Source organism: Corvus kubaryi, unplaced genomic scaffold (genome assembly GCF_017639235.1).
Source record: "Corvus kubaryi isolate FWS band 111438036 unplaced genomic scaffold, C.kubaryi_AGA036_p1.0 37385, whole genome shotgun sequence".
NCBI classification, from domain to species: Eukaryota; Metazoa; Chordata; class Aves; order Passeriformes; family Corvidae; genus Corvus; species Corvus kubaryi.
In genome coordinates this window covers 15,392,186-15,419,418 of record NW_024581127.1, presented here as the reverse complement: position 1 = coordinate 15,419,418, position 27,233 = coordinate 15,392,186, and the positions used below count along the sequence as shown (strand labels likewise).

The 27,233-nt window shown below is 36.9% G+C and overlaps 1 protein-coding gene across 4 annotated transcripts in view; it reads right to left on the bottom strand.

Moving 5' to 3' along the window:
• The window catches only part of SPAG1 (sperm associated antigen 1), a 39,226-nt gene extending 12,823 nt beyond the window's left edge, over positions 1-26,403 (bottom strand). The window contains exons 1-13 of one of the 4 annotated variants that reach the window (XM_042035803.1): positions 26,141-26,403; positions 24,641-24,789; positions 23,909-24,068; positions 23,460-23,585; positions 18,099-18,166; positions 16,095-16,213; positions 15,509-15,614; positions 13,220-13,350; positions 12,499-12,605; positions 9,925-10,087; positions 5,630-6,055; positions 5,149-5,248; positions 2,847-2,999 (exon numbers count right to left, since the gene is read on the bottom strand). In XM_042035803.1, the coding sequence (XP_041891737.1) occupies positions 2,847-2,999; positions 5,149-5,248; positions 5,630-6,055; positions 9,925-10,087; positions 12,499-12,605; positions 13,220-13,350; positions 15,509-15,614; positions 16,095-16,213; positions 18,099-18,166; positions 23,460-23,585; positions 23,909-24,068; positions 24,641-24,780 (1,799 nt within the window). In that variant the 5' untranslated portion in view covers positions 24,781-24,789; positions 26,141-26,403. The other 3 variants (XM_042035805.1, XM_042035804.1, XM_042035806.1) reach the window with 3 other exon arrangements.
• Positions 26,404-27,233: the final 830 nt, after the last annotated feature.

Below are 27,233 nucleotides of genomic sequence, written 5' to 3'. Positions count from 1 at the left end.
TAAAAAGTCTGTTTGTAGAGCTGTATAATGAGTGAGTTTACGTCTTACACAATGCTGCATAAAAATCGTGGTTTTAACTTGAAAGTAAATTTTTTCATTCACAGAATATCTTATTCCATAGTATAATGTAGTTGCTTTGTTTGTTTTCTAAGTGACCAAAAAGACTATTTTAATGTGTGTTAACCACATATGCCCTTGCAGGGGCTCTCCACTGCCTGCGCTATTCCCAAGTATTTTAAAGGACATACCAAGAAGGTGGCTTGTCCAAGTACTGCTTTGCTCTAATTTTACTAAAACTTTAGGATTTTAATGATAGCCTGTGAACTCAACTGCTAAGAAAAAATGTGGCACATCATCATAAATTGAACAACCCAAAGATTTACTCAGGTTGTTTTATTAGGCAACAAAACAGTACACTTCATATTAACACGTCAATTAATTACATTTAGATATTTCCCATAGAAAGTAATGGAGCAATTCTACAGGAAACCAGAGTCATATTGACTTCCTATTTTATTTATTTTTTCATTTATCAGAATGGGCTTAAAAAGTTGGAGGAAGAAACTCTAATTCATCAAAATCCACTGAAAGAATCCTGCAGTATCTGATGATAACTGACTTCTTGTAATATCATAATGTAAGCAGAGTCTTTTGCAAAAATGCATACCTGTGTGCCATGATTAGTTTAAAAAGCACAGGTGTCTCATGAAAAAGCTGGGACAAACACATTCATTTCCCACCACCAACACCCAACTCAACCCAATAATCCTGCAGTTCTGGAGTTCATCACAAATTTCTTTCTGCAGCACAGTGCTCATACAGGACCTTGTAAAATAGCTCCCAAGCCATTTGATGCAATTTGCTCAATGATACTAAAGGAATTGAGACAACTGGAATGAAACTTTAATTTAGTAAGACAAAGTGCATAAATATATTTCCACACATTAGAGCTTCTGTATTTCTAACAGAGAAAAGCAAAAAACTAAACACACCAGAGGAAATTAAAATACACAAAGCAGGAAATCTGTGGATGTTCACAAAGCTAGGAAAATGCCACTAATTAAAAGCACACTTGAAATGCAATTTCCAGTTATTTGGCATATACCATTAAAAGAGACAATTCTTCCAGTTTATCTAAAAAAATCACCTCAGGAACCAATAAAGAACAGTCAAATAACTGCATATACTTGTTTGGCTTATGTACATAAACTCAATTATTTCCTTTTGATTGCATAATGATCAGGTAAAAGCTTGGTATTAAAATATGCAACTGATTATAAGGTTTTTGGAATGTCTGCTTAGCTATGTAAACACAGAGACAAGCTTCAACATGGTTTATCAAACCCACCCTCAGACACAAGCAGGATGATGAGTTTTTCCTGTCAGCATCCTGTAGCATCACCATCCAACTTCGCACAGAAAATTAAAAACAAAAAAATCCTCCAATAAAAGAAGGTTGTTAAGACCTGATCTTCCTAATATTAAAAAAAAAAAATTACATTTGGGGTTGTTCCTTTAAGTTAAAAGGCAGTAATGTTTTCTTAAAATTTGTTTTTGGAAAGGTCTCTTACTTTGGAAATGAAAATTAATGCTTTAGTAAACAATTTCAGTTGAATTTACAAAGATAAAATATGTTTTAAAAAATATAGTTGAAGTTCAATTATGCAGGAGGTCTATGGTTTAGAAACTAGTAATTTGCAAGCAAAAATGAATTACCAGCAGAAGAGAAGAAGGAAGAAGCAGCTGAAATAAGGTGATGGGTTGCCAGGGAGGAAAGAGTAATGAGCAGTGAAGCTAAAAACATAAGGAAGGCCTAGAGAGGAGAAAAGGAAGAGTGTTAAGGGGAAAAGGGAAATAAGCTTATTACTGAGCAAGTTCCAAGTCAAGGAGAAATACGAAAAGAATTATCTGCAGATAAAATAAGCCAACAAGATTTTTAAAAAGTGTAATAATTACACAGGTACCAGAAAAAGCAGCTTTTCCACCAATCCAAGTGCTCTATTATCACCACAGATACAGAAGATCACTAATGATTTGTTGTGTTATCAAAAAAATAGGACTTCTAAGAGATGACGAAGTGTCACAATTTCCTCTGGTCAAATAAGCAGAATTTAAAGAAAGATATTATGGACTTTTTAATGAATAATGCAAGTGCTCATGGCCTTCCCTTAGGAAGAAAAAAACCATACTAGATTCCACTGTAAGAGTTACACATGTGGATTCCTTCTCAGTGATTAATGGCTGTTCTGTTTTCAACTTTATAGTATTAAAATATGATTAGAGAAATTCAAACATCTTCTCTTGGCAGCAAAAATTAATGTTTTAAGTATTAATACTTGAAAATAATATTCAATTATATTTTTTACATCTCTAAGCTTTGCAGCCAACCACTGTATTAAGCTACTTCAGTATTTCCACAACTGCAGCATGCAGAAGGATCCACACTTAACATAAATCTCCAACTGCCACAGAAAGATTGTTAATATGAAAAGGAAACGGGATGTCAGAGAAAAGGCATGGACCTTAAACTAGTACTTTATATAGTATAAAATAGAAGTTAGGAAAGAGAACAAGTAGAAGCACTAGTAAAAAAAAACCCAACCTTAAAACATTTGCAATATTACCTTTTTGAAAAAAAACAGCAAAGGGACTCACTGCCAGGAGACAAAAACTGAAATTATGGGAACACAACTAAATGAACAGCCAATCCTCTAGCTATAATGTACTAGTTGTGCAACAACTCTGAGGGTACAGAATAGAGGGAGCATATAAAACAAACAAATTTGAATTCTACTTTTCTATTTTCTATTTCTATTTTTTATCAGAAAATTTCTGTGTGGAGTTACCTGTTAGCACTATCATTTGCTGCCTGGATGCTGCTGTCTATTTGTAGGACTGTTTTATAATCAATGTATGCCTGTCGATACCGCTCCATTGACTCATTTGCCATTGCTCGGCGTAGAAGAGGCTTAAGGGAAAATGGCTGAAGCTCCAGAGCTCTGAAGAAAACAAAAAGAAAAATGCAGGATTGAAAAAGAGTAACTGAAATAAGAATAATAAAACTATTTTATAATATACACAACTATATGTAACTCTGTGATTTCAGATGGCACTAGTAAAGTAACTAAGGAAAATGGGTCTAAGTGGTTCATATTAACACCCTACATTATACCCAGTTTTGAAATCGTTAGTGTTTTCACTACAGCTTACTCTACTCAAAACCCTATCTTCCATCTGGAAAACTGCTCTCATTGCCAAGATATGATTAAGGTAATGGCACCTGCTTAAGAGCAAAAGCTATTTTTCTTAAGTCATGCCTAGATCTACAAGGATTTCAAGTATATGGTGATTTTGCTTACGTGACTTTCAGCTCTTCTTCCTTAAATGAAAGTATGCACTTAAAAACCCCAATGAGTAGGACATGAATACACACCTGTCTTTCTTTGGACTTTAGGTTTTTGCCTGCCTTTTGTCTGTTTACACTTCTGATTGTCTGCCTGGTCAACACCAAGATCAACCTTGTGCAATTAGAACTCCTTCCAAACACCATGCACTTTTCCAGCAATACGAAGCAGTTCACAAAGGCTTTATTTCTCAACAACTACCTTTTTTCAATGATTCTTGCTAAAGAGAGATAAACTTTTGAAAGAGTGAAATTAAGGTTAGTCTAGACAATTTGATTTCATGAAGTCATAAAGCAATCCAGACCGAGATGTCTCAACTTTCTGCTACAGGTATGGATGGTCAGCTCCAAGATCAGACAAGGTTGCTTGGGGCTTGATACAGCTGGGCCTTGAAAACCTCCAAGGGAATCTCTGCCCAGCATCTCTGGGCAAGCTCTTGCAATGCCAAGGCACTGTTCATGGGGAGAAGGTTTCTCCTAATATAACCCCACATAATTTTTTACTTTGAAATCAAGTAACCTATTTGTAGATCATCTATTATATTGTGTTGCCTACTGAAGATTTATTTGACATTGCCTAATTTATGTGTGTTTGCATATTTGCAGTTCTGCTTCCCAGTCTCTATATTATTTCTACCTCTGTATTATTTCTACTGCTAAGCATCATGGGTCCTTGTGCATCCAGGAAATATGCATGACATTAAGGACAGCATCATTAAGTAGTAAGAAAAAAAGCTTCTAATTGGTAAGAATACAAAACCTAAAACCTTTGTATTACTGATTTCAGCTGAAATCTTACGATCTTCGCACTTCCTGAATAGAAAAACGTGATGGCTCTTAAATATGCCATCTCAGCCAGCTGTCTGTGATCCTTCATCTATTTTAACAAAATACTGCTAATAAGTAATTTTTTTAGGAAACTTACTCTGTCAGGTAGAATACATACAGCAAGTTAAATGTTTTGTACCTTTGTATTACAAAGGTACATCCATATTTTATTTTTAGTTTTGGAGGGCTTTTTTAATAGTTGAGTCCTGCTGTACAAAAATCTCAACTGATTAATTAATATGATTTCTAATTATTTTAAAATACTTTTTTGCACCTTAAGCCTCAGCATTACAAACTCAATCTATGGAAATATTAAAAAACCCCAAAACATCAAAAATACAGTAATCATTTAGTGGGACACAATGTTTGGAAGTTATTGACAGTGTCTGATCTTCTCTAACTCCTGCATCCTTAAAAGCCACAATAAGCAGGAAGGATTTTAGTTCAATTCCTTAACAGCTGTAATTACCGTTTATAACTGTGTCAAGTATATATTAAAAAAACCCCAAACCAAAACAACAAACCAAACACAGAGAACACACACACACACCATACATGTGCTCAAAAGCAATTTCCAATACTGTGATAAGCATCTGGCTTAACAAAGCTTTTACATATAAGTTACTGCAGAACACCACTGTCAATCTGCTTTTATATTAACGATTTTAATCCTGCTATGCATTTCTGTGTACACAATAAGCTTAAAAACTGCCCTTACACAGTAAGACAGTAACTTAAAAGTTGTTCCTTTCCTAGTTTCCATGTGACTGTTTATGTAACAAAGGTATCTGTCATTTAGACAGGGAATCAGACTTTATTGATACTGTTCTGAGTCAAACAGCACTAGCATTGTATCAGTTAAAATGTTTAATCACCACCAGGAATGTTGTTGTTCCACATGGGAGGTTCCAATTTACCTGTTACAATCCTGAATGCAGTCACTGCAGTTCCCTTCTTTGAGGTAACATGCTGCTCTGTTTGAGTACAGGATACTTAAATCGTCTGGACTTTGTTCTCCTAAAAGAAGTCACAATTAAAATCAAATTGTATTACTGAAATTAGGCTCAAGAATTAAAGACTCGCATGCTCCAAGTTGCTCTGCAGTGATGCAGTTTGCAACACTGCAAAGCAGTTAAGAGTTTTCTTTTATCGTGTCTAGAGTATCTACGTATTCAAACATAAATAAATGCTGACAGCTCTACCGCAAGAAAATTGAAACATTATTTCACTCATTGTCCAATGTTTTCTGTCACGTGAATTGCTGTCTACTGAAATGATGAAAGATTTACTGCACAGTAACTCCTGTCAAAAATCCAGCGGCAGGCTAAATTTGTTCACTTGTAGCTCCTTTAAATCATCTAAACAGTTCTAGATTTAAGTATAAGGTATTACACTCACCTAGACCAATGACATATTCAATTGCTTCCGAGTATTTGAGCACAGCTTCTCCAAACTGTCCACTCTTAAATAACTCATTTCCTTCACTTTTTAGTTTTGCTGCAGTAAGAGGAAGTGAAGTGGAACTGCCACCACCAGCCGACTGAGACCCTTCTCTATGCGGTTTGGAGATCTCCTCAGCTTCGGGGCTTTCACTCTTCTCATCACTGCGTAAATAGCCATTAACTTCACCTTCATGGTCTGACAAATGCTTTCCTGATTTCTTCTCTGATGCGCCTTTTTTTGATCTGCTCTCATCGGAGTCCTTCTGCCTGTGCGTCTCTCTGTCCTGCGCCTTGCTGCCGCCTTTGCCGTGGGACTTTCTGTGCGCGTTGCCCATCGCGGGCTCCCCGGCTCCCGCCCGCGCTGCCGCTGCCGCGGCGGAGGCTGCAAGGGCGTTAATGAGCGGGGTTAGAGACGCATCATCAGAGCGAACTATCGGCCTGCTGCGACAGGGGGGTGCTGCAGAGAGACACCGACCAAAGCCTGCAGCATCCTAACGCTAGGGGGGCTTATCTGCCTCAGAAAACACTGCTAAGGACACAGAAGAATTCCTACTTACAAGTAACTTTCAATTGTTATTGAGAAGGGGTTACTGTGAAGCCTCATTTCTCCTTGCTGGGCACATGGGAACCCCTGTCCTGCGGTGTCAGAATGGTACAGGGCTCACCTTGAAATTAACTCTTTAAATACAACCTATTACAACACGGACACTTTGATCTTCCATGACCAAATCAAAATGCTTGCATGTTAAAATAAGATCACAAGCGAAAAAACCAGGAATGTTATACAAAACTCTCCTCAAATATAACATAGAATAGGCAGGACAAAAGCTTATAAATCCTTCTCAAGAAGATTTCATTTAGACATGTCAAAAATCCTTTTATGCATACTTGTGATCATTCAACTTTCATGTTTATTTATTACAAATTTATTTAGGAAAAATCACAGAATAAGGATATTAGATAATAACATCTCTGTCTTCCTTATTCTGCTGAATTCCTACCAGATTAGCACCACAGTATTCAAATACAGATTTCTGCAGAGCCTGACTCTCGATACTACTAGCCACAGAAGGACAACTTGTCTTTTGGTACTACTAAAATGCTCTCTTCCTCTTCCCTTCACTTGATGTATTTATCTGTCCAATAGAATTTTTTCATATATTGGAGTGATACTTTCAATTGACTTTAACTAAACATCTGAAGCTGACTCAATACGGATGAACTCCAGATGGTTCCAAATGAAAGAAATAATTTTTTTTAAACACACAAAATGTTACTGAAATTAAACTGAACAGGATGGGAAAGCGTAAGACTTGTAGAAACAATTGATGCTCTAGTGCCTCCTACCTAGCTGTAGTCCCTGTTTTGAAATACCATGTTTAATAGTAAGTTCATACTCCACAGTGGGAACAACAATAGGCTAAATCTACCCACACAGACATTTTTGTAAAACTTAAATTATTTATATTTGAGACATCCATCCACCCATCCAATTGGTGGTGCCAAATATGCCAAGAAGGTTTAAAGTCTATTTGCTAGGGAGAATGGTGGTAAAAGGCATGCTGGGCAGATGAATGAAGACAGCAGTATATTAACAACTTGGTTAAAATACATGCTAAAATGCTTTCATTGTACATACACCAAAACAGAAAAAAAAATTTAAATGTCACAGATGAACAGGTGATAGGACGAGCTTTTAGAAAACACAGCAAAACACTCTCAAAGAGCATCTTCTAGACACAAAGAAAAAGCAAGGCAGGCACATGTGATGTGAATGTGCATATTACTTCCTGAACACAGGAGGAAATTTCCTAAAGATGAGATGCACAGAACCAGCCCCAGACTAAACAGGAAACATTTATAGCATTTGGAGTCTGGAGTCCCCCCCCGACAATAAGAATACTGATAGTTACCTTGCTTAGCTGCTGGGTAATGCTAATTAGTTAAATATTTCATGTCTGAGTAAACAGCATGCAAAAAATTGTACAGCTATACTTCTCAAATATAATTCTCACTGTCTTTTAGTTTCAGTGTTTATAAACAATGTTCCTGTATCTACGAAGAAATGTATTCACGAAAGCAGTATTCTGGGCTAAAAAAAAATACCAACACTTCTGAACTTTTCTTAAGGGGAAAAAAAAAATGCAAGACACATTATAAATTCCAAGGAGAACTTAAAGAAAGGTACTGAAAAGTATGGACATAATTTTGACCAGAATGACAACAAATACACACTAGAAAGAATTTTAATTTATGTTATTACTAAAATAACAAACTTAAAATTGAAGGACCATCATAAAGCTAAAAAAAAAAAAAAACCACTGAATAACAGGAATATTTGAAGTTTGGGGATTGTTTAATATCATATATAATATTCTTTAATATTGCAATAGACCAAGTAAATACCAGACAACTCAACAAATTTTTCTTGATTAAAAGGGGATATTTAAAATATATCAATTTATCTTTACACTGTATTTATCACTTGAGGTTATAACTACTAGAAACATGTCAAAATACCAGGTGCTTTTTCAAGTACATACATGATTTTTAGGTTTTACAGTATCTGAATACTGCTTTTTAGAGTCTCTAGGATGCAAGCAATTTTCCATTTCTATGGGTACATAAAGGGTTCTATTTACTTTTGCTTTCAGTTAAATAGAAGATGAAGAGAGACTACACTCTATTTAGACTGTTTTGCTCAAAGTTCAAAAATCAACTCTTCAGAGCTAAAGAAAACAAACAATATTTTTATTTTTTTTTCCAATCTCTAAATTGTAAATTTAGTAGGAATGCATTAGGCTTACCAACTAGAATGTGAAAAAAACGTGACTACATGACAGGACTACATGGACTACTGGACTGTCTATGACTACAGGACTAGACATTTAGTCTACTTATTGCTGTTAGGTTGACAGTATGTCTTCATTCATTTACTGAACTGAATTCATATTTGTTTCCAGTTGTACAAGAAAACACAGAGTAATCTATGAAACTGCTTGCCACTTAAATCTCAGAAATATTTATGTATATCACAGGAACACATTTGCCATTGGCATCAGTTGACAATCTTCCTTATGTTTAAAAGCCTAACCTTTCATCAACAGAATGGATGTCTTCCTATGGAGCTAGAAGGCACATAGTCATCTGAATGCTCACAATAGAAAACAACCCCAAATTACCTGACATTTAAGGCCAGGGACATGATACACCTTTTCTTCCAAGGTTTTAGGTAAGGAGATTTGGTACACACCAACTGATTTGGAAAAATGTTGTTTTCCCTAATTTTGTGCCAATAATGCATTATTGTATCACACATGTACAGTCCAACATTCACAATTAAGCTGCAGAACCCACAGACTGATTTAGTTTCAAGATAAAACACACAAAACATAAAAATCACAGCTGTCATGCCATGACACCTTAAAGAACCAACATAACCAACAGAAAAGAGAAGGGTGAAGTCAGCCTCAGGATGTTATTCTGTTGCAGGCTGGAGGCCAGCCACGCAGCTGAATCTAAAAGCAACCTGCCAATGCAAGCCTTCATAGCCCCTGCTGCCGACTTCCTCCTGCAAGCCATGGATTCTGATTATGCCAGTGGCTTCATCTCAGCAGCCTTGCATTTAGTCACACACTAATCCAGGAATGGGAAATACACTTCAACTGCTTGTAAACTACATACAGTACAAGAATTACATGTTGTTTACCTCAGAGCACAGAGATGACCTCTTACAATTAAAAAAAAAAAAAAATGACAGTTTCCAAAACAAACAACAACAAAAATTACAGATGTTGACAAATTACACTTGACCATTTTTACACCCTTTGATGCAAGGACGGGAAGAAAAATGCAGAAGAAAAATATGCTAGTAGGAAGGCAGGAAAGCTGTGTGTGAGAAAGATCTCAGGAACAGAAAATGTTCACTAACACCAGAAGAAAATTTTAACCGGGTTCACATCAAAGGACAGGTATAAAATTACACAGAGCACAGGAATGTAGGTGATTTATAGCAGCATTTTCCATTTGCCTCTGTTATGCCCATTCTAGAAAGAATTACAAAGATGTGTAATAAAACTGGATTCTAGATTTCACACTCAGATCTACTTTAAGTAGTCAGTGTAATTTTAGTCTTCAAACAGACAAAATTCTTTGCAAGAAAATATGGATGAATTTTGTGAATAAATATTGCAATCTCAAAGACAACAATTTTTTCATCAGGACATAAAATAGGAAATAATATGACATTACTTTTATCTCCACCACGTCTTTCACATTCTTCTGTATTTTCCCTTCTTTCTTCGCCATTTTCTGAATCATCCAGGTCTTGAATAAGTATTCTTTTTCCTTTGCCTTGAGGCTCAGATACAGGCTCTAAACCTCTCAGTTTCTTTTCAATCTCTAGCAGACTTTTCTATAATAGAGGAAAAAAACAGCAATATTTGTTATGTATATAAATTACAATTTATGTACAGCAAATACATTCTGTTAAATAATCCATGTAAGATCCTGAAGAACTATCAAGATAAATGTTGCTGATATAAAAAGAGGGTAAATAAATGTGAATTTTCCAAGAGTCAGCATCAAACCAAGATTAATGGTCAATTTCTATTTCTTACAAAGATAGATATAAGATATCTTCACATCTTTGTGTGAAGATATCACATAAATAAATAAATAAATAAATACTTTCTTGAATGCACTACTTAAGCAAAAAAAAAAAAGAAAGGAAAAAAAGTAGATTTATGATTGTGAGATCTGGCATGGTCTACTAAGAAGAGATGTGGAAAATGGGCTCTCTAGAGACTCTCCAAAAAAGCCTAAAATCAGAATCAAAATTTATGCTACGGAGAATCTGATGTCAAATGGACATCTGATGGAGAAATATAACTGAGAGAACCAGTTACAGTCTCTTAACCAGAACAGTCTCTTAACAGTGCAGCAGCAGGACACGGCTGAATAATGATAAGGTTTGCTCCTCTTGTAAGAGCTGCAATTCGATGATCAAACAGTTTCTCATTCCATTACATTTTTCCATTACTCAAAAAACACCCTTTAACTGCACTTAGAATTGTCAAGGTTGGAAGAGACCTTTAAGATCAAGTCCAACTGTTAACCCAGCACTACCACTGTAACTCATAAACCACTAAACCACTTTACACTGTTAGAGTAAGACAAACCCAACATTATGTGCTATTCTGAATGTAATTCCATGCTGTGCAAGGAAGTGCTATCTCAGTACTTCCTGTCTCAAGAAGCAGGTAAGAACAGGATCAAGCAAAGATTCACATGGACAAAGTACCTTGAAGAATTCCAGTTACTGACAACCAATTCACTTTTATATTAGTGATTCTGGATATAAACATGCACTCTGTGTATGTTCCATACATTCGTATTTAGCTCAAGAGGGTTTTGAGGATCCTCCAAGCAATGAGAAACTTGAAAAAATGCCCTGCCAAGCACTTGTCATTTCTAGATGTGCCAGCTAAGGCATAATAGCTGGCATGGATAAGGACAAAGTACAGACATCTGCTTTCAGCTACAAAAGCACTGCTCAGCAAAGGAATTAATGGAACGGTCTACTCAAAATGAGTGACTGTCTATGTCTGGTATTTTAAGAAGTCTCAGCACAGCCTATTTGATACATCTTTTCACAAAGACTGTTGTGGAGTTTGCCATCACAGACTGACAAGCTATTTAGTGATTCAGTCTTATAAACAGAAAAAAAAAAAAAAATAGACCAAAATCTCTTTTAGAACTCAAATCTTGAGACATGTAAGTCCTTGGCTGATGTGAAACTCAGGAACTTAGCTCCAGGAACACCCTAAAAGAGATAAATGCTGTATACGGTGAATTTGACACAAGAGACTTGTACCACTTTCACTGGTTCAAGCAATAGCAGTGATCAAGTAACTCCATGGGAAGAAGCAGCAATGAGCAAACTGCTAGCAGCTTACAATATGCCACCAACAAGAGCTGGACAGATTTCAGAGGGTGAGACAATTGCACAGCATCCAGAAGCCATATGTAAAAAAATTGGGAGGGTAGTAGTATGATGGATTCATAATTAACAAAAAGAGCAATTTACTACCGAAACTGCCCAGTACTGAAGATTCTCAGGACATGCAGAGTCCAAATGCAAGGACTGTTCTAACCTGCAAAACACCCCTAAGATACCAATGAAAGGATATAAACCAGTCCTCTCCTAAACCGCTGAAGTAGTACAAGGACCACATCCTGACCTTAATTTTCAAAGAAAGCATCTGGCTTTCTTTGATCCAAAATTGGTTATGAAGGGTCCAGATTTATCAGAAGGCATGGAAGGTTTTTCATTCTACCCTGGAGATGAGAAATGAGGATTTATAACACCATACTGAAACGAGGACAGAAACCAGCTCCTCGCCTTCTGGGTTAACTTTACCACTACAACAAAAAAAAAGCCTGGAATCTCTATTGAATTTTTCTTTTCATTATGTATTCAAACTTAAAAGCACCTGTCTCAATGGATCTTTTCAAGAGAAATTTCCATATATCTTTGATCAGCTAAGACACTAATACTGTAAGCATGTTCAGCAGAAAATGTTTTAGGCACCTAAATTACATTAATAGAGAAGACTTTTCCTCACAGTCTCCTGAACAGAAGATCTGGCCACATTCAAGTAACTTATTTCCACCACATGTGGTCTTGGGAAACTGGTCAATGGCACAGCAGATCGAGTGTGTCCTCAAAACTCATAGTTCTATCAAACAACATAAACTGTACTCACTTTATGCTACAACTGCATACCATCTCTTTCTAGCCATATTCAAGTCACTGATCTTTACCTTAGCTATAGAGCTTTCTGGTTCAACAGACAACACTTTATTCAGATCCTCTATAGCTGTCTGGTAATTCTGCAGATGACTGTGTACAGTGGCACGGCGCATTAAAGCTACAAAAGAACGAAGTGTATTATTTATGTATTTAAAGTATAAAGTGAATAAAAGTACACTATTTTTTCTAGACATATTAAGTGTAGTTATGAAGTTTTAAAAATTCTGCACTTCTATATTAGTAATAACTGTTCCCTGGATAATTTTTAATGATGCAATTTCACATGATGTCTTTTGAGGCAGCAGTCATGAATTGTGAAGCACCTTTTCATAGTTTTTAAATTTTCCCCCCTCCACCCATGCAAATACAGTTAGCTACATTCAGAAAGGAATAAATCAGCAACTTTGATTGCTTTCACATCACTTTTATATTAATTTGTAATTCATTGTGGGTAATATGGAAACACTGCACTGTACATATACAAGAGGGCTTGTAGTTATCATATGAAAAACATGTTGCCACGTAAGAATTCCCATTACAGATCAACAGGATGAACTGCATAAAACTTCACTAACCCTCAAAAAAGAACCATTAAAATTGCTTTGGGGAGCTACGCTGTTTCCTTATTTGTACTTAGACCTAAAGCTCAGTTAAGTCAACTAACAACATGTACCATTTTATTTGCTAGAGATAAAATAATACATTGATGAGCAATTTTATTTTCTACTTTACCTTTTATGTTGCCAGGTTCCATATCTAGTACCATCTCACAATCCTGCAAAGCACTGTCCCAGTCCTGCAGTTTGATTTCTGCTTGAGCTTTGTTATTATACACAGCTGCAGTTGGTATTACTGATATACTCCTAAACAAAGGGAATAGTGACCATATTAGACTCACAGTCAGAAAACCTGAATCTAGAAACACATCACTACTGGAAGCTGATAAAGGTACTATAACAATATTAATACTGGTATTCTAACCCCAGCAGTGGTTAGAGACTCCCTCCTGTGAGACCACAGGTAACCTATCCACCAACTAGATTTACTGTCTTCAGAGGCCTGTTGCTTGCCAGGGCTTAGACCTGAGATGTTGCAGAGAAGATGCTGTGGCTCATCTGTCACTTAGACTACTACCTCTCCCTGCCATCCACGTAGACTCCAACAAATGAAACCTTTGAGAGTATAAAGAGCAACTACACAGCTCTGGGGGTTATGATGAAGAGCATGGGAGGTGGGAACACATGGGATTCTCCTTGATCTTGCTTGTAAAATGGAAAGACTCAGGTAGCAGTGGATGAACTGTCCAGGTCAATGTCTGGCTGCAGGGCTGGTATTGTAGGTAGGGCTTTAGCTTCTGTTACAACACAATCATCTCTGAGGAATAAGGACAGCTAGGATGCACACAACAAAATGGTGTAAGGGAATTTTTGCCAACAACATTGCTAATGTTGCAAGGACCCTAAGATGTGTTCACTGGGAAGATTAGCAATGGAAGTGCCAGGGAGACAGCACACTGCAACATACTCACACTTTCCTTGTGAGAAAAACATGATTGAGAACAATCTCAAATGCTTGTCCACAAATGAGCAACACATGGGAAACAAAAAAAGAATAAAAGGTCTCTGCAGCTATGATCCCAGTGGGAAAACGGATATGGTGGGATAATCTGTGCATGCTCTTTAGAAAGGCTAGGAGGGTGAGGAAGAAGTAAAGATACATCCTAGCCTAAGCAGTGATTAAATGCGTGAAGGTTTGTTTTGGAACAAGCAAGAGACTGACAAGCCAGTCAAGAGAGCCAATGGGTAAGAATAAGAGGTCAGACTCTATGTTTTCCATTTTAGCCATATACAGATAATCCCTTCAGATTATTAACAATTCACTCCAAAATATTTTACTTAAATAGTCGTAACTCTAAGGAAACAGATTTCAGATAGGATTAGAAAAGTGACCAGTTAGAACAGCATGCTGTCAATATCATACATTTCAGAAGGCATACAGTGCCCCATGGGGATCAAAAATGGAAAAACTCTCCATTAGAAAGGATTCTGCCTATCTTAGTAATTAGTACCTTATTTATGTTCCAAAAGCAGACATTTTGACTTATTTTTATATTATGTATTTGTGTTTTATTTATTGTATATGAAATACAGCTATAGACTTTTTTTATGTTTGTGTAAAAAAAACCAAACAAAACAAGAAAGATCTTAAGGCTGCAAGTCAAGAACAAAAACACCCCCATCACACATGAAATGCCTCAGTTAAGCAGCTTGTGCTCTATGAATATCATTACAAGCACGCGCACACACACACACACACACACATCTATCTCAGCAATCGCCAGGTAAATTTTCATAATCCTGCCTCTTTCAGTGACAATATGAATGATTCTTCCTAAACATAAATCTGTTAAATATTTATTTTATTGCTGCTCCACACTACTTCTATTCATTGTTTTCTCCATACTTATCTGCACTGACCACAAATGCCTTAACATTCTCATACTTTTTTCACAGCCCATGAATTATCTTCACGTTTCATCTCACAGTAGTGTCATAACATTACCCTCCGTTTACACCGGTAATTAATACCCCAAGATTCCCATAGATGCTAAATTTCTAAATGACAACTTTGACACTTCTGATTTCTGGGTTTTTTTAAGTCCTTACCATTTCAAAGCACAGAGTTAAATTACATTTGTAATTTACTTAGTTTCTCAACACTCTACTTATCCTTTTATTTTTGTAAACATGCCCTTGAATCTCAGTGAAAAATCTGAAGTTTGTGACACCTGCAGATTGTATTCCATCACTATCTAGCCCCTTCTCTTCCCAATAAATAAAAATTAGTATAACGATGCATCAGTGCTTTAAATATTCTTCTGTCAAATCCTTTTGTCCTTGTGAAAATAATTTAATTTTCACTAGTTGCTTCAATAACAAGTTGGTTCAATTACATTGGTCTAAAAACAACATTCACAAGTAAGAGTCATTAAAATAAAAGAACACAATAGCATTTACTCACCGAGTGTAATATGTCACTGCTTCCATATAATCACCAATGGCAAAGGCTTCATTGCCCTTTTCTTTTTCACGAGTAGCAATAAAAATTTTCTCTCTCTTTGTCAGTCCTAGCAAAAAATATTTCTACACAACAAGAACTAACAACTTGCACAGATGTAATCAAAACACTCAGATAAAATACTTTGAATCTCATAGTCTGCATTTTTTAAAAAAGCACATGGCTAACTAAAAGACAAATTTGAATTTCGTTTTCTGTAATAAAACATTAAATTCTTCTGACAGGCACTCTGATACAATTCAGAGTGCAAGAAAAAAGCAGTTGACTTACCTCTACCATTCATTGATAATACCAGATATATGCTTTACTTCTTTACCTAGTGCTCTCAACTAAACACAACATAAACATTCTTACTGTTTATTAAACAAGACTAAATTTTTTTCAAACATGGCTTCAAGCTCACTTGATGATCTAACAACTTTAAGCATCTTTACGGGCTGAAAAATGAAGGCACTTTAACTCTGATACACGTATTGATACTCTACAACACTATTACAACTAAAGAAAAATTATGTTTCTAAGGTATTACCAGTTGTGTCAATTTTCTTTTCAATTACAGGTGGACTTGGCCTACTGAAGAATCTTGCTTTTGAGTTACCTTCTTCATAGTCTTCATCAATTTTAGAACATTCCTTTTCCACATCAAACCTTTAATTAATAAAATGACAAATTCAATAGTGCTTCATAGCAAGACTCCTCAGCTGATAGAAAGGCATACCGTATTTCCATTATAAACCCAAGGAAAAGATATACAGGCTGTGTTCACTTATCTGTGACTAACAAAACTCTCTGCCTCACCTCCTCAAAAAAAAAGACATCTTCCCCCAAAAAAGACAATGGTAAAATTTAAGAAACAGTATCATCAGGCTCAATCCTAGCCCTATCAAACATCTCTATCAGCCTTTGCCAAAATAACTAAGAGACAGCTTCAAAGCAGTTTATACAGTAAACCTGAGGTAAGTAGTCTCAGGCACTTGCAAAGCTACTCTGAAGCAGCTTCTGAAAACAGTATTTAGGAATGTAGAGCGAAGAAATATTGCTGCCCTAGTACTGTAAAACAAATATAAAAATAATAAATTCTTACACTAGAAACATTATTCTTACTGCTTTTCTGTGTAGGGCGTAATGAAAAATAGCCTTTCCTTTCACAATAACCTTGACAATATGAATAATTTATTTTGGAAATCGAGATAATATTTTGAAAATTTATCCAATTCAAAACCTTTTCACATAAGGCTAATTGTTCTCCATTTTGAATCTGATCTTTTGCTAGCTTACTTTTACCTAATTATTATAAATTAACCACATTTCAAATAAATATTTGAAAAAATAATATTTGGGAAAAAAAAAAAAAAGAACCCAAACATTTTGTTCAGAAATTGCCTAAACAATTATTTGAAAGTTTTGAAGTTATCGTCGAAACATTTTAAAAACATGATATGCTTTAAATTGGAAAATGTCTTTCAAACAACTCTGCTTCAGTATACTCATAATCCAAAATAAATACACTCTATGGAAAATTCACAAACTGTATTATTATCAGCATGCTAAAGCACTTAAAGACTTTGTACATAAAAGTGTAAACAAAATCTGCACAAGATTACTTTGGAAAGATACAGTAGCAAGGTTAAAGAATAAACAATGAAAGAATAAATTGTTGCAGAAATTATTTTTATAACCTATTTTCTTCGTTCACATTTGAGCAGGAAGACAACAATTTGTGAAAGATACATGCATGAAAATAACTGATATGCAAAACTTATGCAGAACAGGGCTTTTATAGGGGCTTTGGGGTACAGTTTCATTACCCAAACCCCACAATATCTAGATTTAGCTCCCCATCTACTGCACTAGAAACTTCTGCCTCCTCACTCTAATTCTACAGCATCATATTCCAAATTTCAGGAACTACAGTAAAGCTTCTACCATGTAAAACACAAGTGTGTGCTTTTCAACAATATGGGCATCAACCTGCGACGTAACTTGGGAGAGTAATATGCCACCATTACATGATGCGCAGCGTCTTTGTAACAGAGCTCCATCCATTCTAAAAATAGTTACTGGCTAAACCTCTGTTATGTGTAATTGCATCTGAGTAAACTGATGCACCTGCCTGAAGCTCATTCTTTGAGGTTAGTGAGGTTCAGTGCAGGAGTAAGTATTCACCAGTTTTGTTTTCAATTTAGAACCATGTCTTTAGATATAGAGAAGTCCAAATTTATAAGTCCATGTTAAATAACCCAAGAACTGCTTTCAAAAAGGTCATCAATTAATTAATCAGTTTTTATTTATTTTTCTGCTGACTTACTATATTTCACACAGCTTGTACAAAAGCATAGACTAATTTGTTCTCAGCTGTTAGCAACACATGTTATTTGCATTTTAACAGAATATTTATTAAGAAAAACCAAAGTTTCATCAGTGTTACACTTGCCTGATATTTTGCATTTCTGCAAAATGCATCAACTGTGTTCCCTAGTTAAACAAATAAGTAAGATTTATTAAAAACTGAAATATAAGGGATTTAACATACTTGTCCCATTCACTGTAATCCCGTGGTATGTTTTTCTTGCTTCTTTGTTTGTTTTTCAATTTTTTGTTCTAAAAGAGAAACAAACAGCCAGCCTGTAAAACAATTTGTTGCAGTGGAATTCACAGTGGGTTTTTTTGTTTCTGCAGTACATATTTTCCTAGTAACCAACACTATTTGTCACTAATCTCAGATCAGTCTTGAAAATGTAATTCATCTTGGTTCAAAGAAAATCTTGATGCATTTCAGGTATCATTGTAATTTGAGGACCTCTTCAGTCTCACTTGTTTTGTCCACTGTCCGGTTATACATCACAGTGGCACTGAGTAAAACCTTCTAATTAGTATCTTGTGATGCCATCTTCCCAACCATCTTCCACACAGGAAGGGAGAACTCAGTCTTGGGGAAACCCAGCCTTGTGATGAGATCTTTGACACTGAGATTGAATCAGTAACCCGGTTTTAGGCTTCCCTTTCCCAAGAGAATTCAATGCACAGATTTTGGTAGTCCCTGGAACACTCACAACAAATTTCCAAATAAATGACTTCAAAGTAGTGTCTGGACTTCTTTTGACCATTTATCACTTCACTGAAGCCAATTCCAAGATTATTTACATTCATTCTCGATTTTAGACAAGATCCATCATTGAGGCTTGCCTTACCTAAAATTTATCTTGAGGACCTTCCTGCAACAACCAGTTCTGACAATCAGATTTGACTGCCTTGTATCTCAACCCATCTCCTACGCTAATGGAGTCTATTTCCATAGCTGTCACTTTTGGCATCTCTTCTACCTCTCCTACCTACTGCTATGTCCCTCCCTGCTTGTTGACTTCAAAATACTTAATAGCAAGGTGTGGTTCCAAACAGGTATTTCACAGTGGAACAGCCAGTTCAAAATATTCCTATCTACCCTATCCTGGCCATTCATTCCTCCTCTTACCTTGCAATCCAGCATTCACTGAGTTAGACCAGTGTAATTCTTTGTAGAGTTGCAGATTTAAAATTTTCTGGGTTTAAACAAACAATCTGATAGAGATCACAGTACCACCCCCAAATATTTGTACCAGTTCCATTCAGCATGTGATAAACTGGACCAAAGAAATGACCAGAAGCTCCATAAACCTGCTTTACCAGTGGTGACAGACACTGTAACAAGGACATACTTCTGCAGCTGGATGTAAACGCCTCAATTTACATAATGCAAATGTGACCCTTCCTGTAAACACTTCTGACTATCTATAATGTTAGGTTACACGAACTTTTGTAGTATATAACTCCAGAATTAATGTTATGTCTTTCAGGAAGCTAGACAAAATGACAAATATGTTTAGTGATCAGCACATGTTTAGAGGAGGGAGCTCCTAAATATGCCTTCCTGAAACATGAGTTATCATTATATATCCATCCAGGTTTATATTATAAATGTACAAATTTAATAAATATCAAGTAGTTTTTTCCAAACCAGAAGTCCTTAATTTAAATAAGCAAAAATATTGAAACTCTCAGAAGAAAGTCTCATAAGGTACTTATACTAATGCAACTCCAGCTTAGGGAGAGAACTATAGCATGTACATTTAAGGAATAAGGCAGAAACACGGACTCAAAAATCCACAATTTTAAAAACTCCACGTCTCATATTTTTGAAATAATTGTAATCAAGTTGTGGTTCCAACAGAGTCAGGAATTTCTCGATCAGTAGTATTTCAGAGCATCTCATCCAAGAGGCTTTGATGAAAAACGTACGCTTGCATGCTGTGGAACTTGAAGACAAAAAATCTCTGTGCTTGTCATGTTTCCTGCCATAATTCATAAAGCATGAATCCCACTGGGTTGGAAGCCCAGTGAACACCTTCTGGACCAAAGATGAACACACAAATTGGCTTCAGTACAGGTGACACAACTTGGCCTTGGTTCTCCTGTGGGCCCTGTGTGCTGGCCTAAGACACTACTATTGTATGTCAGCTAACCAGCGCTCGTTTTCAGTTCAGAATATCCAAAACAACATGAAGACTATTGTTGGGGAGGATGAAAGTTTGGTAAGAAAGTTTCACAGGTATGTAGGCTTGGCAGAAAGATCTCTGAATGTAGAAACTGGGGATGAGATAGAAATGAAAGCAAGTTTTGATATAGAATAAAAGATGTTTTGCTGAAACAGTGATCGCTGAGTAACTGAGAAGGCAAAGGTTGGAGATGAGTTGGAAAGAGATTTTTAGGAGTAGGACAAAGGTATGTGACTACAAAGACATGTTTTTCACCAAGTAAATAAGTCTCAAGAAGAGAATAAGTAAATAGAAAACATGTCCTTACCAAAAAGAGAGATATGGCAGGCAAACAAGAAGTGTTGATGTAGCAAGAAGAAGAAAGGTCTGAGAATTTTCCACTGTAAACTTAAATTGTAACTTACTTACTCTTGTGATTGGATAATAATGACTATAATATGGTGATGGTAGTAGTTATGATAGGCTATAGGCAAATGTAAAGGTATTGTGTATGGTGCTTATTGGTTGTTACGTGTCAAGATACTCTGCAAAGAATACATAATGCTTTGTAACTTGAACAGAAAGCGGCTTCAGGTGTCCCTACAGCTGGAGCTGGCAGCTGTAGGGCTGGCTCTGCATACCCACTCCCTGAACTGCTGTAACTTCGCCTATGCAATAAACAGCTTTCAAGAGAGCCGCCTGAAGTCCAGACATCCTTCGTGAAACTTTCTCCTATAGGCTATTAGATCCTATCACAATGGATTTTAGAACATAAAACTTGGAATGCATTTTGCATGCCCTGAGCTGTAGCATGAGGAGGTATTTGAGGACAGAAATCTTCCTGGAATAGTATTAGGAAACCATGTTTGGCCAAGGCACCTAAGCTGCAATCACACTCTTTTGAATATAAATATCTTTAAACACATGCTTTAATTCTCTCCTGGACAAAATGAGGCAGCAAAATTAATAGTTATGCAGTGTGGACAGTTAAGACTGTTCTGGGCAGTATGACAGGAAAACAAGGGTGTAAGACAAACTTCCACATTGTGTTATAAAGGGAGATATTGCATAAACTTAACTCTTTTTCAGTCCATTTTTGGAAAATCCCCCCCATGGATTCACACCGTTTAAAAGGAAACACTATACAGAGGTATAAACTATCAGTAGTGAATTGAAACTATACCTACATAAGGTATCAGCAAGAAAATCAGACTGCAGACAAAACAAGATGCTTCCATTACCAAACTTGTACCCATTAGTGCAAATCCACTGGTTTAGGGTCAATGATTTCCAGAATTGGATTCATTGAAAATGCTGAACTTTTTATGCATCAGATCAGATGAACAGTCTCCAACCAAGTAACAACATAAAATTGTGGAAGGCTTTGTGCATTTCATTCTAGCAGAGAGGATAAATTTATCACGATGACTTTAAACTTGATCTCCCTTATAAATTGTATTATGCCAGTCTAAAAAATAATTATAGTCATAACTGATTAGCCAAACATGTTTAAAAATTGTAGGATGACACACAGCTTTATCAGAAAAAAGAAAAAAAAAAGAAAAGCTGATTAGGTATATTATTCTTTTTTTTTTTGAGATTTCATGTTACAGGTATAAATTTAGTGTATGCTATACAAACAGCTTTTTTTTTTCAGTAGGGATTTAGTAGTGATTTAATTGTACTGCTGCATAAAATGTTTCAGGCTTCCCTTCACTCTTCCAGAACAGGTTACAATTCCTTCAGAGGCCATCTGCTTAGACAAAGGGAACGGAAATCACCTACCACAGGTAAAGCATAAAGCTCTATCTAGGTTTCCTGGGTAATAATGCTAACACCTAAACCTTGTATGGAGAAAAAAGCTGAAGAACAACAGAAGAAAATTTGACCTGAAGACTGATGCATGGTTTAAAGGAGGAAGAAAAAAAAGTGAATAAATTTTTGTCTTTGAATGGAGAACACATCCTCTATAGTAACATGGTGTATCCTAGATTTCAAGACTCTCTCCATCATTTTATGCTTACATTCTAAACTGGATTTACTGAGTTGAAATGGTAGTATACCATTTTCTGTTCTAGTAGTAATACAGGACATGAATCAAAGATAAAGCTAGAGTGGCACACTCCCTCTCAGCGAAATAGCATAGTCAAGAGGAACATACATCGCAAAATATGAGAGTACATTAATTTAAAAAAAACCGAACACAAATTAAACCAAACAAAAGCACACTTCAACCCTAACCGCTTACAACACATTCACTGGAATCCCCAGCCTCTTTGTATACCATGTAACAGAGACTGCCTAGCTATCCCAAATGTCTTGGTCCAACATCTATGTACCAAGCTGACAGTAAGAAGTAGTTTCTGACAACACAGGAACACAGATCAGGCATTTACTAATACATATTTATTCAAGAAAAACAGAAATTAGTAAGAAATATCATGACCTGTAAGGATTCCTTTGTAATATCTCTGACTCACAAACCTCCAAAAATAACAATGCTTAATGAATTTCTTACAGCAGTGTCCCAGAATTTCAGAGAAAATTTTGAGAATCAGACGGAAGCGATCCATGACAATTCAAAAAAATCCCATCCACGCCTACTTGTCTACCAATCCCTTCAGCAGCACTGTATTTAGTATTAGCAAGAAAAGCTGGCCAGAAAAAACTGATTTCAGGTAGATAAATAAATGAAAAAAAACCGATCCCAAAACATAAAGAAACTCCAAAACATAAGGAAATTAGAACCTAGGAAAAAATGTAAATATTTGTTCTGTAGTTACGAAGATTTGTTAAGTCTGCTTAAGGGCTAAATTAGGAAATATGCTCTATGACTGCAGTGGGAATACCAACACAAGGTATAAAATAAGTGGAATCAAAGGCTACATATACATTGGCATTACCCAATACAGAAGTGGCTATAGAGTAAAACAGTTGCTGCACAGAGTCTAACATCCATGTATGTGTTCCCGGGTGTTTATTTTGGACTAGCTCCTGACAGGCCCCATGGAACAAAAGCCTACTGGCAGCTGGAGAAAATCTCCTGCAATAATTTCATCCAGAAGGAGTCTAGTTTACATGCTTAAACAGTACTTTGAAATATGAATCTAAGAACATAATAAGAGTGTTTAAGGAGATCTACTTTGGCAGTGAATTACTGATCAGAATTAAAATATTATTACAATACACATGCCAGTACTATGAAAGCATTTTTGTTTAAGAATTGGTCTCTTGAAAGGGAACCTAAAGGTTTTTATTTTCTGGTTAACAAAATAAATCTAGTAAGAAAGGCAAAATGGTAAGAAGTTCATACATATAAAATCCCCCAGTTTTACAAAAACCTGTAGTTAACACTTAAAATTAACACAAAAAAATGGAGATACCTGATTAGTGGGAAGGCAGCTGCTGGAACAACGAATGGGAGGCAAGTTATCTTGTCTTTCATTTGGTGTGTCTGTTCTCAGGAGCTGTGATTTCTTATCATCTTCATTCATTTCTGTCAGCCAGCTCTGAAAATAAATAAATAATATATTCTCACCTTAAAGCAGTAGAGAAATTATCCTTAAAAAGCACTACTCTTAATGGGGAAAAGCAATTAAGACAAAAAGCAATAGTGCTGTTTTGAATAAAAAGTGGTCTACAAAAAATCTGTAGAGCTAAAATGAGCAGTTTAGGTTCAGTGACATTAAGAAAGAAAATAATTTTTAAAACTCAACATAATCCTTTGATCCTTTCCCCTTTTAATCAAATAATTACATTCTACTTAGGCACAAGAAGAAGATTGATACATCACCATGATTATATTATGACCATTATAAATTAGACACTGTACCATCAGTTCACTATTAATTGCTTCCCATTCTTCAGCTGTGAAATCAGAAGCTGTGGCTGCAGGCTTATCTTTTCTCAGAACTCTGCTCCTGGGATCTAAATGCTCAATACGCTTTTCACAAACCAGTGTAAGTTCAGGGTAACATCCCTCTTCACCAGACCTTTAAAATGCACAGATATAAACGTTAACGAAAAAGAACTAAACTGCACCACATCCTCAGTATTTCCCTCCATGTGCAGTCACTACAGTGACTAAACAGTCACACTATTTTCTTGTTAAAACCCAATTTTACTATCATCTAACAACATTTTTATTAGAAAATTCCAGTTACCCTTCAAACTTTTTTCCATTTTTTCCACATACACAGTTCAAAATTATCACCACAGTGTTCATAAAAAAGAAGCTTGTGTCATTTACAGCAGAAGTTAAACAGGTGTGGCATCTGAAATTACCAGTCAGACAACATTGATTATGAGAGAACCAAAGAGTGGCAGCACTTGACAAAACCCTGACATTGAGTTACTAAAACCTTTTGGATGGTTAAGTAAGGACTTGGATTTCTAGTGTTATCATTGGGACACTTTTAGCATAATTACTTTAACCTTGTACTTTAATTTTTAAATTAGAAAGTTACAAACAGGTTCAGACAAGTAAGAGTATATAGAAAAGGGTTCCCTCAAATTTTACTGAGCAGGAATATAATTATTAATGAAGGTAAAGAAATACATTTACCTTAATACCCTGAGAATCTTTTCCAGGTGCTTAACATCTGTGCATTTTTCAATGAATTTGTAGTCCAGATGACTAATAGGTATTTGATATGTTTTAGTGGTTCCTCCACCCAGCAAAAATGGTACTGACTCATCACCCATAACTAAATACTAAAAGAAAAAAAAAGTATTGATTCTGTAAACGTTTAGTTATATTTTGAAGTAATGCCAGTTTAAGGAATAAACTTGCTCACACTCCACCCTCTCATGCAAGCAGACCTATAAAAGAAAAAATACCAGATTTGAAGGTCTGATCACATGGACTGTCCCGAATAGAGGTTTACTGACAGAAGTATGAGATACGCTTTGTAAGAGTATGCAAGTCTACTGCTTCTGCAAGGCACAACAATTCATAAAGACCACGTAAAGAAAAATTGCCAATTTTTGCCTACCTCATTCTCTGTTTTATTAAACACCTGTTTTAGGCAAGTGGGATAAGCATAAAGGAGAAGATAGTGGAGGACACTCCTTTTTTCAGAGGGAAGACATTAACCAGTGCAGGGTATCTAAAGGAACTAAAACTTTTGGCTTCTCTGTAGTCAAAATAAATCAAATTTTCTTTCCTCACTAACTGCATTTTCTGGGTCTCTGATTATATCACAGCACTAATCTGAATCTTTTCCAGTAAGTCTGTAACTAATGAAGTGAGGGACTCAAATGGGATATTTCTGTCTCCATGTACCTTTGATCTGCTCATCTGCATCTTTTTCTATTTTGATCACAAGCTCTATGGAGCTGAAATTCTTTTTTTCCCCTTTTATATAGTGTATGAAGCGATCAGTTATTTTTAAGAAATACAGTAAGGGCAACTAGCTAGTATGTGATAATAACTATGTGTAGTTATAAACCAAATTAAAACAATTGTGTTCTAATGTCTTGCATAATTACACATACTAATTTGTAGTTACACAAAAATGTTTACAATACACTATCACTTAAATAATAACTGGTCATAATTAGGTGTTGCATAGAGATTCTGCCCCAAGACTTTACACTTTCAGTACTGGAAAAGGAATAACACACATGGGAAGCGGGACAAATGCAGGAAATAATTAAAGAATAATAAAGAACTCGTCACCACCGGCGGTTCTTCCCGTTTATTCCCATGGCCGTGAGGCAGCTGCCCAGCGTAGCTCTCGGGCACCGCGGTGACCAGGACTCCGCGGCTGCTCGGGGGCACAGCCCCGGCACAGCCCGGCGCGCCCCTCTCCAATGCAGCTTCCACACACATCCCCCAGCCCGGAGTCAGGGATTTACCTCGAGCCGGCACCCAAGGCTCCCCTCACGCACCGCCGGAGCCGAGGCAGCGCGGCCGGCCCGTGTCTAGCAACTGTTGCTATGTACAACATGGCGGCAGGGACACGGCTCTGCCTTCCCCAGGGACGGCCTGGCGAGGCTCCCGCAGAGCCCCGCCGGGCTCCAGCAGCGACACCGGCGCCGCCTGTCGTTTTCCGGCACCCACCTGCCCGGTGCCGCGCTGTCTCCGGGACACGGACGCGGCCCGTCCCTCGCCGCAGCGGCGGGCCGCCCGTCCCTCGCTCAGGCCGCGCAGGCGCGGCTGGGGTCAGGGCTGAGAGAAGCGCCTGCCGAGGGCCGGCAGAAATACCGCACCCGGCGGTGCAGCTCTAATACGCATCATCCTTGTGTTTTTCAGCGTAGTATTTTACTCAGCGGAGAGCAGGTGGTCCCTCTCCCAACGCCGGTGTCCCCAGGCGCCCACACCACTGCTGCCCGTCAGCCCTGCACTCCCCCGGCGCTGCTCTCCAAAGCAGGTCCGTGTCCTTTCCCGAGAGCAGCGCCTTCGGCAGCCAGAGGCACCCGGCGTGCCCACAGAGGGGCCACACCCGCCTCCGTTTGCTGGAGACCTTCCCATCCTTCTGAGCAGACGTGTCAGTAGCCGACCCCTTCGTTCTGCCATGCAGGCACAAGGTGCACGCTGTGCAGGCCAGGCTGGTGAACTGATAGCAACTGTGTAGTAAAAAAGGTTATCATTTATACCCGAGTGTATCTGGTTTCCAGGAAAAAAATCTAGTCTTAATAGCATAAATCAGATATCTAAGAAAATCTTAACCAACAGCTCCAAAACAGCATCTCAGAATGCTTCTTTTATCCCTATAACAAGCCACTGTAGTTCATTTATAAGCCATCATACAGTCATGCAGACCTTAAAAAAGACATTATTACAGTGATGAGTTCAGCACATTATCTCAACAGCACCATTAGCACCATCAAAACAGAGATCAGGCACATACAATCCAGCAGTATGTCGTAGTACACTTCAGTGGTATTATGTAACACACATTCCAAACGGACAGATGCAAAAAGTTTTGGCTCATCCTCACAAACCCATCACTTATTACAGATTTCAGAAGTCATCTGAAAAGCAAAACAAGGTCCTATTTTTGGGATGCTACCCAAATTATCTTGGTAACACAGATCTAATTCTTTACTTGAATACAAACCCGTCAACCAGCACTTTGGAAATTTGTTTCCACATTGCTTCTTAATGTTTACCTTGCCTCCCCCCCCCCTCTTCTTTCGAGAGAAAGGATTAT